General features: G+C 49.6%; 4 protein-coding genes across 4 annotated transcripts; 2 read left to right on the top strand and 2 right to left on the bottom strand.

The window, feature by feature from the left end:
* Positions 1 to 93: 93 nt before the first annotated feature.
* FIBRA_01705 (uncharacterized protein) lies at positions 94 to 3,246 on the top strand (the record flags this gene model as incomplete). The annotated part of the gene is made up of 13 exons (XM_012323577.1): positions 94 to 105; positions 162 to 240; positions 292 to 311; positions 368 to 430; positions 484 to 590; positions 640 to 1,024; positions 1,078 to 1,311; positions 1,383 to 1,664; positions 1,719 to 2,120; positions 2,185 to 2,322; positions 2,374 to 2,469; positions 2,528 to 3,091; positions 3,148 to 3,246. The coding sequence occupies 13 exons, from the start codon at positions 94 to 96 to the stop codon at positions 3,244 to 3,246; spliced, it is 2,481 nt and encodes an 826-aa protein (XP_012178967.1).
* A 53-nt stretch (positions 3,247 to 3,299) lies between these two features.
* FIBRA_01706 (uncharacterized protein) lies at positions 3,300 to 3,820 on the bottom strand (the record flags this gene model as incomplete). Its single annotated transcript, XM_012323578.1, has 2 exons — positions 3,300 to 3,733; positions 3,802 to 3,820. The coding sequence occupies 2 exons, from the start codon at positions 3,818 to 3,820 to the stop codon at positions 3,300 to 3,302; spliced, it is 453 nt and encodes a 150-aa protein (XP_012178968.1).
* Positions 3,821 to 4,051: 231 nt separating this feature from the next.
* On the top strand, positions 4,052 to 6,234 carry FIBRA_01707 (uncharacterized protein; the record flags this gene model as incomplete). The annotated part of the gene is made up of 10 exons (XM_012323579.1): positions 4,052 to 4,108; positions 4,180 to 4,261; positions 4,338 to 4,424; positions 4,482 to 4,529; positions 4,582 to 5,226; positions 5,277 to 5,509; positions 5,576 to 5,691; positions 5,743 to 5,888; positions 5,938 to 6,008; positions 6,061 to 6,234. 10 exons carry the CDS (start codon positions 4,052 to 4,054, stop codon positions 6,232 to 6,234), a joined length of 1,659 nt encoding a protein of 552 aa, XP_012178969.1.
* A 2,164-nt stretch (positions 6,235 to 8,398) lies between these two features.
* FIBRA_01708 (uncharacterized protein) lies at positions 8,399 to 12,010 on the bottom strand (the record flags this gene model as incomplete). Its single annotated transcript, XM_012323580.1, has 18 exons — positions 8,399 to 8,824; positions 8,887 to 9,026; positions 9,079 to 9,178; positions 9,241 to 9,567; positions 10,197 to 10,290; positions 10,618 to 10,677; positions 10,736 to 10,836; positions 10,902 to 10,950; positions 11,006 to 11,021; positions 11,083 to 11,198; positions 11,248 to 11,257; positions 11,318 to 11,343; positions 11,394 to 11,419; positions 11,480 to 11,497; positions 11,558 to 11,567; positions 11,624 to 11,722; positions 11,781 to 11,873; positions 11,937 to 12,010. 18 exons carry the CDS (start codon positions 12,008 to 12,010, stop codon positions 8,399 to 8,401), a joined length of 1,785 nt encoding a protein of 594 aa, XP_012178970.1.
* Between the last annotated feature and the right edge of the window lie 1,772 nt (positions 12,011 to 13,782).

Genomic DNA, 13,782 nt, shown 5'->3' on the forward strand with positions numbered 1-13,782 from the left:
TGAGTATTCCCACGTTCGTGATCACCCGTGGCTCAATTCCGGCCATTCCGGACTTGGATTCTAACCACGACCAAGTATCGCTCTCCAGTTGCAATGAACGTCTGGGTATGCAATCTATGAACCATCTCCATTACATATCTCTTATAACATTTTGCTTGTAGACAGAGCATCGAAATCCAGAAGGTCGTACCTACTGGTTCAACACAGGCACAAGGGAAAGTGTCTGGGAGAAACCAGACGGTAAGTATGACGGTTCTGGTTTTTGAGACAATCAACTCATCCATATCAAAGATCTGAAAACACCCTTTGAGGTGAGCAAAATTCGATTGTAGACTGACGTTTTGAACTGCATGACTTTACCGTATAGCGTGCCTTGAATCAAACAAAATGGAAGGAATACTTCTCTGGTGGGAGGAAGTACTATTACAATGTATGACATCTCTTAGTTGACCTTGATTATGCGATGTGCTCACGTTTATTTAGACCGATTCCAAAGAGTCGAAATGGGATATGCCCGATGAACTTCTACTGCTGCTTGAAAAGGTGGAAAAGGAGAGTAAAGCAGCGCCGCAACCAAATAATGCCCTAGTGTGAGCTTTCTATGTATCTCATGATTACTCTATCTCATATCTATCACAGTGCCACTTCAGGCGGAAATGCTGGAACTCCTCTGCAAGGTGCACCTGCTGCTATGGGAGCGACTGACTCGTCCTTATCCGCCCCCGGTTCTCAGACGCAGCCGAATGGGCACATGGGCGAACTCGCTGTTGGTCCACACACTGGTGGTCTGCCTTTTGCCCCGTCCAGCGTTCTGCCTGCTCGGCCCAATTTGCCAGATGATCCTGTCATTCCCCACAACGGGTTTGTGACCGTCGAGGAAGGTGAGAAAGCGTTCATGCATTTGTTACGCAAGGCTGGAGTGGACATGGATTGGACATGGGATCAAACTATGCGCGCCATCATCACGGACCCACTATACAAAGCGCTCAATACATTGGCGGAGAAAAAGGCAGCCTGGCAAAAAGTATGCAAACGTAGTCCAATTCCATGACTCATGCCACTAATAGCGTTTATCAGTATATCGATGCTATCAAGACGAAGGCTCACGAGGAACGTGAAGCTCGATTGTCCAAGCTGCGGCCTGCGATCAGAAACATGCTCAAGGGAAATCCAAATGTCTTCCACTACAGCACCTTTGCCACTGCCGATAAGCTATTCGCTCAACATCCGATATGGCAACAAGCGAAGATCGAGGCAGAGCGTAAACTGATATTCGAAGAGTACGTAGCAGAGCTCAAGCAACGTGAAGTGGTGCGTGGTCCTTGACTATGTCCAATCCTTTTTGTTTCCGTTTCTAATGAGTCGAGAATCCGGAAAAATAGCAAGAGAGTCGTGCCGCGCGCTCTCGCAGTGTCTCTAAAATCGTAGCCTTGTTCAAGCGACTCGACGTTGATGTTACAACGCGTTGGCGTCAAGCGAACCAACTTGTCCTCGACTCCGAAGAATGGAAGGAAGACCCGGAGCTGCAGAAGCTGCCTACACTAGACATCCTCCTCGCATTTGAGGACTACAGCCGAGTTCGCGAGCGTGAATTTGATGAGCAGATGCGCCGTGCTCAGGTAGAAAAAACGAGAAAAGAGCGTAAGGCCAGAGAAGGATTCCGAGTGCGTATTTATTCCAGGCATCGTCTTTGAAGTTGCATTTACCTCGTTGTGCAGGATTTGCTTCAGAGCCTTGTGCAGTCAGGCCAACTCAAAGCTCGTACGAAATGGAAAGAAGTATATCCTTCCTTTGCCGAAGATCCCCGATACCTGGACATGCTCGGCAATCCTGGATCGAATCCTCTCGAGCTTTTCTGGGACGTCGTTGATGGCCTTGATCAAAAGCTCGACGCGAAGATCGCCATTGTGGAGGGGGCAATCAAACGTCACAACAAGCAGCTTGAAATCCAAGCTCAACAAGGAGACGGTTCGAAGAAGGATGGGGATGAGAACAACGTCAAGTTGTTCAAAATTACTTCTGATACTACTGAGACAGAGTTCATCTCGATTGTGAAACCAAATGATGATGAAGAAATGCGGAAGCTATCTTCAGAGGACCTGAAGGGTATCTTCGATACGGTATGTAGTCTCATTACCTTTTCAAACGGATTTAATTTTCAACGTTCATGTGTCTTCTAAACAGCTCTATGCACAAGCATTGAAGCAGCAAGCAGATGAGAAGCGCCGTGCTGAGAGAAGGCAGCGCCATTTGCAGGACGATCTGCGTTATGCCCTCAAGAAACTCACTGAACCCATCGATCTTAATATGTCGTACGAAGATGTGCGTGTCCAAAACCGTCGTTGCAATAATCGTTCTCACATTCTCTCAAAGGCTGTCCCAATTATACAAGATCTACCTGAATACAAGGCCATAGAAGATGAGGAAAGCAAAAGGGCCGCATTTGCGAAGTTCGTCAAACGTCAGAAAGTGGGTTTGTCATTTAGATTCTTTGTTCCAATGGTTATGACCATTTTTATTATCTCAGGAGCGTCTGCGAGAACGCGAACGTGAGGCGTCCGAGGACGGTGGCTCCACAACGAGCCGTAAACGTAAGGAGCCCACTAAGGACACGCGAGATGGGGATCGCGAGCGGGACCACCGTGAACACCGTGATCGCGAGCGAGATTCGGAGAGGGATTACCATGACAGTCGCAGCACTCGTCCTCATCGTGGGCATGAAGATCACGAGAGTCATAGCCACCGATCCTCAAAGGACTATCCCCGCGAGCGCGACTACGCCAAGGAAAAGGCTTATCATGGTCGCGAGAAAGAGCGAGACAAGGGGGACCATGCTTATAAGTCTTCCAGGCATCACCGGGAGTATGAGAGGGATGACAAAAGGAGAGACCGCAAAAGCACGCGGGGTGACCACGACGGATACGGCGGCAGGGATTGGGATGAGGGTTCAGCATATGGTCAGGACGCTCCCCCGGCCCCCACGTACCGGGATGACAGGGAGAGAAGTGCGTCTGTTTATCGAGACGACCCGCGTGAGAAGAGAGACAGGACGGTGTACGACGACAGAGGACTCGAGGGACGCGCGGAAAAGGTGCGCACAGCTTTACTTTGTTCGTTATTTGTTAGCTGATGGCAATTGCACTTCAGAGGGCCAAATACAGTGTCCCGCCGGAGGGCATACCAGAGGAGCCGCCTAAGCACGAGCCTCCTCCGAGGGCAGAAACTCCGGAGGAAGGGGAAATATGATTCATGCATAGGACAAGGGTGAACTTGAGTAGTAATGATTAGTGACATGAATGCTACTGGTCTACAATATCAATTGGCCCGATTCTCAGACGTGTATATGTTTGCTTATGGGTGATAGTTTTTTGATAGCCCTTTCTCCGCTTCTTCTTGAATATGACCTCCATCTTGCCCTTTGTGTGCTCCACCACGGTCGCCTGAACCTTGATATTTTCTGGGGGGATGGTTGGGTTGCCACGCATGGTAAATTCGCGCGAGCCAACTTCATGGATGTCGGACAAGGCGAGGACGTCGCCGACACGTACGTCCTTGAGGCGGGGAACGGTGAGAAGGTCCCTGGGTGAAAGGAGGTACTTTCTGCCCGCCACCGACGCGACAACGTATTGAAAAGGCTGGGAGCGGATCAGGGAAAGTGCATTGGGCGTCGTAGACGGCGTTTGTACGGCTTCAGTGTGCAGAGCACGTCTCGCTACTGTACGCAAGGCTGCAGCTGGCGTTGGAGAGGAGGTCAGCTATGTTATTGCAATCAAATACACACAGTGCGGTGCAGAAACTTACGTCTCAAGAGACTTGCCATGGTCGAGGAGCGTGAACGTCGACAGCGCGGGGACGGGTACGGTGGCTGCGTGTTCCGAGAAGCCGGATGACGCCGACGCATGGGAAATGTAGATTGAGGCGGAGCTTGAAGAGTGGGTTATGTAAGGGTCTTAGAGTCGGGATTCCGGCTTCACCCTAGCGACTCAACGTCAACGAACGACTTCACTCCCTCCACCTCCTTCCCCATCTTTCCACCTTTCCTTCCACCCTCATGCACAGAGTCGCACTCAGGAATTCCATGCGCGCGTCCGCGCTCGCCGCTTCTAGGGTGCGCATTCCCATTGCTCGCGTTTTTCCAGCATTTTGAGCTCACCGCTTGCTGTAACTTCCAAATTTCAGAGCGCCGGCCGGGTCGCCCCCACTGTCATCCGCTCGTATGCGACAGCAAAAGCTGGTAATTGTTTCAATCTCCCTGCTGGCAGTATTGTCGCTCACCAACGCTCATTGCTTTCGCGTGTCTGATGCGTTCGCCGTTCGTCATGACACGTCACGCTCAGCTGCATCCGAGGTGTCCTCAATTCTCGAGTCCCGCATAGCTGGCACTTCCGTGGGCGCGAACGTCGAGGAGACTGGCCGCGTTCTTAGTGCGTTCGGGTCTGTTTCGTCGTTGGAGTCCATATTTATCATACGAACCTTTTTAGGCGTCGGTGACGGTATTGCGCGTGTATGGGGTCTGAAAAACGTTCAGGGTAAGTATCGTCGTGTTTCCTCACTAGCGATGCGTCTCATACGCGCATACAGCCGAGGAGATGGTGGAATTCTCCTCCGGTGTCCGCGGCATGTGTTTGAACTTGGAGGCCGACAACGTCGGTGTCTCCATTTTCGGTAACGATCGTCTCATCAAGGAGGGCGACACTGTCAAGCGTACTGGTCAGATCGTCGACGTTCCTGTTGGCCCTGAGCTGCTCGGTCGTGTCGTTGACGCGCTCGGTAACCCCATTGACGGCAAAGGTCCTATTAACGTCTCCGAGCGTCGCCGTGCTTCGCTCAAGGCTCCCGGTATCCTTCCCCGTCGCTCGGTCAACCAGCCCATGATGACAGGTATTAAGCCCATCGACGCCATGGTTCCCATTGGTCGTGGCCAGCGTGAGCTTATCATTGGTGACCGTCAGACCGGTAAGACCGCTGTTGCCATTGACACCATCCTGAACCAGAAGAGGTGGAACGATGGCCAGGACGAGGACAAGAAGCTCTACTGTGTCTATGTCGCTGTTGGCCAGAAGCGTTCGACTGTCGCACAGCTCGTCAAGACCCTTGAGGAGAATGACGCGATGAAGTACACTATCATCGTTGCTGCCACTGCGTCAGAGGCCGCTCCCCTTCAGTACTTGGCTCCCTTCTCTGGATGTGCCATGGGTGAATGGTTCCGTGATAACGGAAAGCACGGTATGTTGTAGTGATTACGTTCGACGAACTTCAGCTAACGCGTCTTACAGGTCTGATCATCTATGACGATCTGTCCAAGCAGGCTGTTGCTTACCGTCAAATGTCGCTGCTGCTTCGTCGTCCCCCTGGTCGTGAGGCTTACCCCGGTGATGTCTTCTATCTGCACTCGCGTCTGTTGGAGCGTGCCGCCAAGATGAACGAGAAATTCGGTGGTGGATCTCTCACTGCTCTGCCTATCATTGAGACACAAGGCGGTGACGTGTCGGCGTACATTCCGACGAACGTACGTGCTTTACCTCCGCTCTATTTCCGTACTGGTCATTAACGCTACGTTCGTGGCGATGGTTAGGTTATTTCCATCACTGACGGTCAGATCTTCTTGGAGGCTGAGCTGTTTTTCCGTGGTGTTCGTCCTGCCATCAACGTCGGTCTTTCCGTGTCCCGTGTCGGTTCAGCCGCCCAGACGTGAGTTCTACAATCTTCGATAGTATGCTTATACTTACAAGGCTATAACAGGAAGATCATGAAGAAGTTCGCCGGTTCGCTGAAGTTGTACCTTGCTCAGTACCGTGAAGTTGCCGCTTTTGCGCAGTTCGGTTCTGACCTCGACGCGTCGACGCGTTTCCTCCTGTCACGTGGTGCTCGTCTCACTGAGCTTCTGAGTATGTATCTTGTGGCATTGGACCTTCTTCTTGACTGACGTTCCCTCAGAGCAAGGTCAGTACCAGCCCTTGTCGATGGAGATTCAGGTCCCTATCATCTACGCTGGTGTCAACGGTCTTGTAAGTCATCCGTTCATGGAGAGCGTTAACGTTCGCTAATGCCTTGTTATAGCTCGACCCCGTCCCAGTTGACAAGATCACTAAGTGGGAGGCTGAGTTCCGGTCACACTTGACCTCAGCACAGGCCCCCCTCTTACAGGAAATTGCTGCTGGCTCGATTACGCCTGAGCTGGAAGCAAGGATTAAGAAGGTCGTCGAGGAGCATGTCGCATCGTTCACGTCGTAGAGACTGCAAAACTAAAAATGCTTTGTTTTATCTCGTGCCTGACTACTTCATAATTTCAATGAATTAGATTGGCGGTTTCTATAGTCGTCTAATATCCTCTGCGCGTATCGAGCGGTTCGAATTAGATGTTTCAACTATTGTGCTTATGGTGATATTTGCGAAGATGTTGGATTTCTGTCTAAGCGATACTTTGGTACGATGTCGAACTGCATATAATTATCCGTCGTATTTCCGGTACGAGGTTTTTATGGTGAGACTGTTGGTCTGTTGTGACTGTTCACTATTGTGCGTGTTATTGTTCGCAAATACGTGAGAGTGCTGTTAGTGACGAAATTTGCAGGCAGCGGATTAAGGCTCCGTACATGAGCAGTGCGACATGTTCCGCTGGTTGCATAGTGTGATGTAAGTCCGCCCGTACCGTTTCATGTACAGTACTTCTGCATTAGCAGCTCATATCCTATTGGCGTTCACTGCTCTTGATTTATATGTTTACATCGATACATGCTTGAGGTCATTGAATCTGTATGGCAGATCGTTGTGTGCCAAGTCACCTGAGTATGCTGTTGCATGGCATTCTACCTCTTTGAGCTCTCTCGGAGAAGACCATCTTGACTGTGGACATTCACAGACTCACCGAGATCTCAAGACGTTTCGCCTCTGCGGGTACTAAGGCTAACTGACCATTGTCTCGCATCACGCTGAAGCTTCCTAGTCGGCCTGGCTGCTCCAGACTAAAAACCTCCGGTTATCCCTATATTCATCCGAGGATCATCCGCAGCGCACGCAGGATATGTTCAACAGAGTGCGTATCACGATAGTCGATAGCATATTTTGCGTAAGTCTCGCTTTAATGCGGATGCGGACACATTTTCAGTGATAAGTGAACATGGTTTCTCGAATGATATATTGTCCTGAGGTGTCAAGTATTCTACGTGTATGGATACTCTTCAAACAGGTCTACTACCGGTGCAGTCAAACCTACGCCATGGCTTTCGATATTACACCCCACTCTCGCCTGATAGTCCGCTCATATTCAGCAGATCGCGGTGTGATTTGCAAAGTAAAATTGATAGGCCTCCTATGTGTTAAATGTTTAGCATATTGGTTTATTGGATAGGTCGTCCACGTACAAGGTCATGCCGAAAGTGCAGTTGTCCGGATCGATGGTAAGCACGTTTCCTGCTTCATCGTAGTCAGGTTCGATGTTAAATCCTCACAGAACGCGCACTATCCACTTTCAAATGGTCTTTACGCCGATATACTGACCAGGTCATTTTCTGATGCATATAATGGTGCCAACGCTTGTTAGTCTGCTACTCAGACGCCATTATTGCTCACCTGCGGCCGAACCCAACCCCGCAGTGACCCTCGGTAAGGGATTCTCCCGAAATAAATTTGTTCTTGCATAAGAATCGATAAAGATTGAAGCGATGCTGCTCAGGATGTTCCTCTCATTGCGATGCTATTATATGGTCAGCATGAAGCATTTTTTCGAATGTGGTTCTGTCGTTGGCCAGATGCATGGTATGACCATAGTTTTCCTTTGATCTGGTGAGTTTTATATGCATATGTATCTTGTTGCAAATGAATTGCTAAAATAATGACCTCATAACCATTGTACACATCATCGTTGTCCAAGTAATGCGGGAATCTGTCTGGCGCAGCTGGCGACCACCTGAAAACTTCCTTGACAAGTGCGCAGCAGTAGGGAAGCTATTGCAGGTCGGAGAAGCTTAGCGGAGTCTTTTACATCAGCGCAGAGCACGGAATCCAACTCGGCCAGTGCAATTTGAATAGTCTCTGGAATAATATCATTGCCATCAAGAACCACTGAACAGTACCCGATGCAGTATTCGTGCCTGGCTCGAATGCAGAGCCCGCCTTTACGAGGTAAGTCAACGGCGGTGAATGAGTGTAAATTGGTGTGTAGGGCGTTACCATATGCGATATTTTCAAGATCGAAGCTCATCTCTTTTTGCTGGTCCCATAGCCTGGCAGAAAAATACTCCAAGTTGTCGCCGCTGTCCAACGTCTGCATTCGAACTTCCAACACGAAGCGTGACACGCTCGCCTTCCCGACGTCCGTCCACCCGTGTGACGTCTACCCGGTTCAGCACAAGACAAAGGCACGTAGCCCATTCACGAGGCTACCCCGGGGTCCAGATCAGTCTCCAGTCCAACCTAGCCGTCGCAGATCCTTCTTGCACTCCTCTGCCTCCTTCTTGACCCGGGCCATATCCGCGACCACCTGGGCAAACCCACCCTGCTGCCTGTCGAAAAGCCCAAGAAGGCCCTCATATGAAGCGAGCTTTCCATCAAGATCACGTTCTTCATTCTCCTGCGCGCGTTCCCTGTCGTGGAGCTTGTTGTAGGCAGCTGCAAGCGCCTGGTTCGTGGTACCACCGGGCGCCTTAGGCGAGCTGTGGCCGTACAGCGCAATGTGGGCACGGGCGCGGAGGATAGACAACTTGAGAAGGGCTGCTTCGATGGAGATGGCACTAACATCCGCCTGCGCAGTGCGGGTGGCATTCACCAATGGGGGCAGGGTGGTCAGCGCATACAATAGTTTCTCCTCTAACCGTGGATGTATCTGGAACGAACGAACAATTCAATGATCTGAATACGTGTATTCTCGGCGGTGCGCGAGCGTACCGCATTTATCTGTCCGACGAGTTTCTGTATACGTTCCTGTTGATCTCGAATGAGAGACTCGTGCTCAAGCGTCCATTTTTGCCTCGCACGGATCTCGTCTAGGAGTCGCGAGGCAGACTCAAATAAACCATCTCCAACTTCTTGTTCGCACGAGTGTGAGGGCCAGCCCTGCAAAGAACGGTAGTAGCGCACCTGGGTCGTTGTCTACTATATCATCTGCATAATAATCTACAATAGATAGCAGGGTCGTCTTCAGAGCAGATTTGAGTTTGGCAGCATTTTGGCGGGACAGCTGATAGTGTAGCGCGAGTCCATGCAGTGAGCATGATGGGAAAAGATACGCTGACAACTCACTGAAGAGCTAGTCGATGTAAGGCTATTCACCTCATCTCTGGATATTCCTCCAAGGCGAAACGTCCGTGCGCCGTCATCTCCAGAAGCAATGTCAACGTCTACCGCCTCATTCACGGTTACCGCAACACTTTCCAGGAGGTCAATAGCGGATGCATGTGACAATCCGCGCGAAATCTCAGAGCTTTCGCTTGCATGGTCCTGCGCCACTTGCTGGAGGTGGTCGTACAAGATCCTAGTCTGAAGATATCTGCGCCTGTGCTCACTTGACTGGGGCTGCTCATACGTGTAGGCCATGAAACGAAGAGTAATCCCTGTTGGCATTTGAGTCTGCAGAGAGAGAAACGAAGAGGGAAAATGGGTCAACGATTATGCGGCAAACTCGCGCGCGAGTTTAGGCGTGTTTTCGCCACAAAATTCCTCAAGGGAGGCACATTAATTTCGAGATTGCTGTTAGCGATGAGGAGGATGAAGTTTGCAGGCGGCAGACTAAAGCTCCGTACACGGGCAGTGTGACATGTTCCGCTGATTGCATATTGTGAAGTCTGTCCGTACCATTTTCGAATGTACTTCTGAATTAGCAGCTAGTATTTTCTCGGCATTCAAATGTTCTGGGTTCATATGTTTGCATCGAAACATGCCTGAGGTCATTAGATCTGTAGAGATCGTTGCGCGCAGAAGACGTAATTATTGCTGATTAAGAAGTGCGAAGCAAAATATGTACTATCCTCCAAGCACGCCAGCCTATTCCGCGCATACCATGCCGACACGGACTGCGACTACACAACCTACAATAGAAGCACCTAGTGCACCGTACTAATCCTTCACAGTGGAGCCGCTCTTGTCTAAAGCATGGTCAGTAATCTCTGTTATATCGCGGAATATCTCAATGTTTTGCTATTCCAACGTCACCGTCAACATAAGGTCACTTGTCAAGAACTGGTAAAGATTATGCGTACCGGTCTGGACAATCCGCGATCCCCACGGAACTCGATGTCGACGAAGCTAGAAGGCTGCTTCCGCTCAGCGTTATGGCGTTGTCGTGCGTTCAGCCTGTAAGAAAGTTGAGCATCATCAGTCTAGCCTGACTAGGAGGACAAACACCGCACGCAGCGATAAGTGAATTCGCATAAACTTTTGCAGCGTGTCAGTGAAGGGAACAGCCGATCTAGATAATGCGTACGTTTGCTCTGGATCACAACTAGTCCACAAAAGAGTAGATTATTCTTCAAGGCTGGTGACCAAACCTAGGTACAATGTGCATGAGCAAAAGGGGCGTGCGACTTCAAAGATGGCTTGTAGTACCGTGACCATAGTCGCTATCGAAACACACCTCTGAGGTTTTGAGTCAAGTATCCTTAACGAGCAGATTCGACTTACATTGTCAGAGCACCAGTGTTGATGATGTATGTCATCAATGTCCGAATCAAATTGTCTGTTCTAAACACAAATTGAAGCAGTTAAAATGTCAGTTCAAAATAATGCAGTAGATGCTCACGCTTGATAGCCCGTACGGCTCGTCCAGAGATAATAAACCTGGCTAAAAGCGATAAGTGCGTCTAGAATTACCGAAAATCCGAGGCCAAGTGTGGACGTGATCTGCAGTGAGGACAGGATAATTGTCAACAGCTTCTTTGATATGGGTATCCAACTGAACAACACACTAGATCTGCACGGGATGCTCTGAAGTCGAGCCAAGTTTGGGGTTTCCATCTGATGAAATTGAGCCAAAGATGATGAAGCAAAGAAGGAATAGGATGTGACGTACAATAAACCCCCGGTTGCTATAACAAAGGCCATAATCAAGATCAGGAAGTGGAACGTGGCGGATGATTATGCTCGTACCGATCACAAACACCAATGCAGGATTGGTTAGTTTCTCGGCCAAGATAGCAGTAATTACCACAGACCGACGCGCAAGAAGAGCAAGACTGCCTTCGCGATGTTTATCCCCAATCATTCTAAACCTTGAAAAGAGAGCTCACCAGTGTGAAGACTAGTACAACAGACCTTCTACTCACTGCGAACACAGATTGATATCATCAGTAAATATGTATAATATATGCGATAATTGACACACATATCCAGATTCGCCAGATGAAAAAGCTGAGTGGATAAATTATGAGACACCGCTAGGAAACACGTAGAACTCGTACCTCTGAACCAAGCCTGCGATCATGGCCTGCGCTTGGAGTCAATCATTGAGTACGCAGTGAAGCTAATCAAATTACAGGAATCTTACCCCTGCAATTAATGTAGCCTGCATTCCAAATGCTGATTACTTTCTTGAAACGAGGCGGATGTAAAATTCAGAACTTACACCGTTATCCCTGAGGAGAATGTCAAGTATGAATTCGTGGAACCAGAAGAAAAAAGGGGGACTTACCAAACGACACGAAGAACATCTTCAAGGTTCCCAAAGTCGGTGATTGTGTAGTGATAATTGACATGTATACAGAATGCTGTGTGCAAAGACTCTAAACACCTTCAAACGACTTTAATGATCAGACAATATGTTTTGCGGTTGAAGCTGACGATCTTACCATACAGATGCAACTAATGTGCGAAGTAATCTTGGGTCGTCCTGCGATGTCCACCAGTAGAAGTATACCTGTGCGGTGACAATCCCGTACAGACTGGAGACCAGGGTATTGTGAGTAAGCCAGGAGAAGCTGAGGTAGGATGCAGTAGGAACGTACAGTACAGCAATATCTATGCCGACTGTAAAGCCGCCCAGAATCTCTTCAATAGATGGTGGGGCGATGGCGGACATCTTGGATCTGGTCTGATTTTACGAAGGTGAGACGTGGCACTCGCAAGATTCATGGGGAGCACGTCGAAACAAAGCTTCGTAACTAAAGCTCGCAAACCCCCTTATATGTATATGGTGTGAGCCATCTTCTTCGTAGTAGCTTTCATGTGATGACAGGGCCATCTTGATTCGAACACGGCCTGTCTGGTGGACCGTGTCCTCTTTCTGCCACAGAAGCTGTCTTGGTCCTCATTACTGCCAGCCTGCCTAGGTCGCTGTAGTCCGTTCGTGTGTTTAAATGCTAGTACAATCCGGTTGGTATGTGGAGGGGACAGAGACAGAGAGTGGCACATGGCGAACGGACGCCGCGTTCCACTGTAAGTCTAATTCGATCCCTGTATCAATCAGCATTAAGTCATGCTACTGTGACGGCCAAGTTCACTCAGCTATCGTGAGATTACTACGACATCCACGGAGTGGATAGCCTCATAATTTCATCCTTAGTTATATCTCATGACGTTGATGAATCATGACACATGATAACTTGGATGCCGATAGAGATTTTGAAATTATGAATATGTTTAGCATGATTGTGTGATTGAATCATGCTGCAGTGACAGCTGAAATTACCATGCAAGATGTCACAACAGCCCATACCCATGGACTACTGTGTAGTTGAAAGATGTACATGTATGCATGTGCATCAACTGATACGGTACAGTTAAACTCTGTTTGTTGGCAGTTCATCACCTTTGCGGGAGGTGTCGTCCAAACATGAAATTGACTGCTGAACTTTCTTCAAGACTTTTGCATCTGCTCCCCTTGTCTCGAAGTTCTATTTCCCACATCAGACAAAGCTGCAAGAAGATGGAAAGTGGGACGCACCGCAAGAGCTCGAAAGACCTGAGGCCCGAGTGCCAGGAGATGGCTCGAGCGTGCAGAGTGTTGACGGACCACTTACCTAACGGTTCCCATTGGAACGAGTACCACATACCGAACCCGCGCAATTGCCCATGCTCTGGAATTCTGATAGAGATCACACACCGTTCGAGTGCCCGATGTGGCTTTGCCACAAGCCAGGCCTTGTGCAGAATTATGCGCCCGATGACTTGAGGCAAGCTCAGGTGCGTCGGCAACGAGGCTGGACGGAGGACGATGTTCTCATTTGCCTGCGCCTTAACCCTATGGTGGCTACGTTCGAATGGACGGAGGTACTTGCCCAGGCCGCTACGGATCGGGAGGCTGGCGACGATTCGTCGGTAGCCAACGCGCTGCTGTGTGTTCACACGTTGTATAGGGTTAACGCGTTGAGTCCGTACATATTGCAGGGAGCACTGCGTCGTCCCAGAGAAGACGATTCCAGGAACGGCCGGTTTCCGCGATTTTCCAGTCCCAATACCACGCCGACGAGGTAGCAGTACAGATAGCGTGAAGGGATGATCCCGAACGCTACCCTGCTCCAGCGTGCCTGGGGGACACAACTGACCAGGCGCCGACGTTTTTCACTCAATGACAAGGGGAATTTCGGGGCCTTACGGCGAAGAGTGCTTACCGCTCCAGTGATATTCCAGTAGACAGATTCGGACCACTCTGCATGTATCTCTAGGTACGGAGTATAAAGCAGAAGTTTTTTTCTTAAAAAAGAGGCCTGAGTACTCATGCATTCAGGTGCACGTACATTGGGACTACACGACCTACCTATGTGCAATGTTAGCACGCGCACTGAAAGCCGCATATTGTAACTCGCCTCACAGCTCGTCGCCGGGACCTCTAGGCTCTGAATCTAGCGCGAG

This window comes from Fibroporia radiculosa (genome assembly GCF_000313525.1).
Source record: "Fibroporia radiculosa TFFH 294 genomic supercontigs, scaffold833, whole genome shotgun sequence".
Classification (NCBI taxonomy): Eukaryota; Fungi; Basidiomycota; class Agaricomycetes; order Polyporales; family Fibroporiaceae; genus Fibroporia; species Fibroporia radiculosa.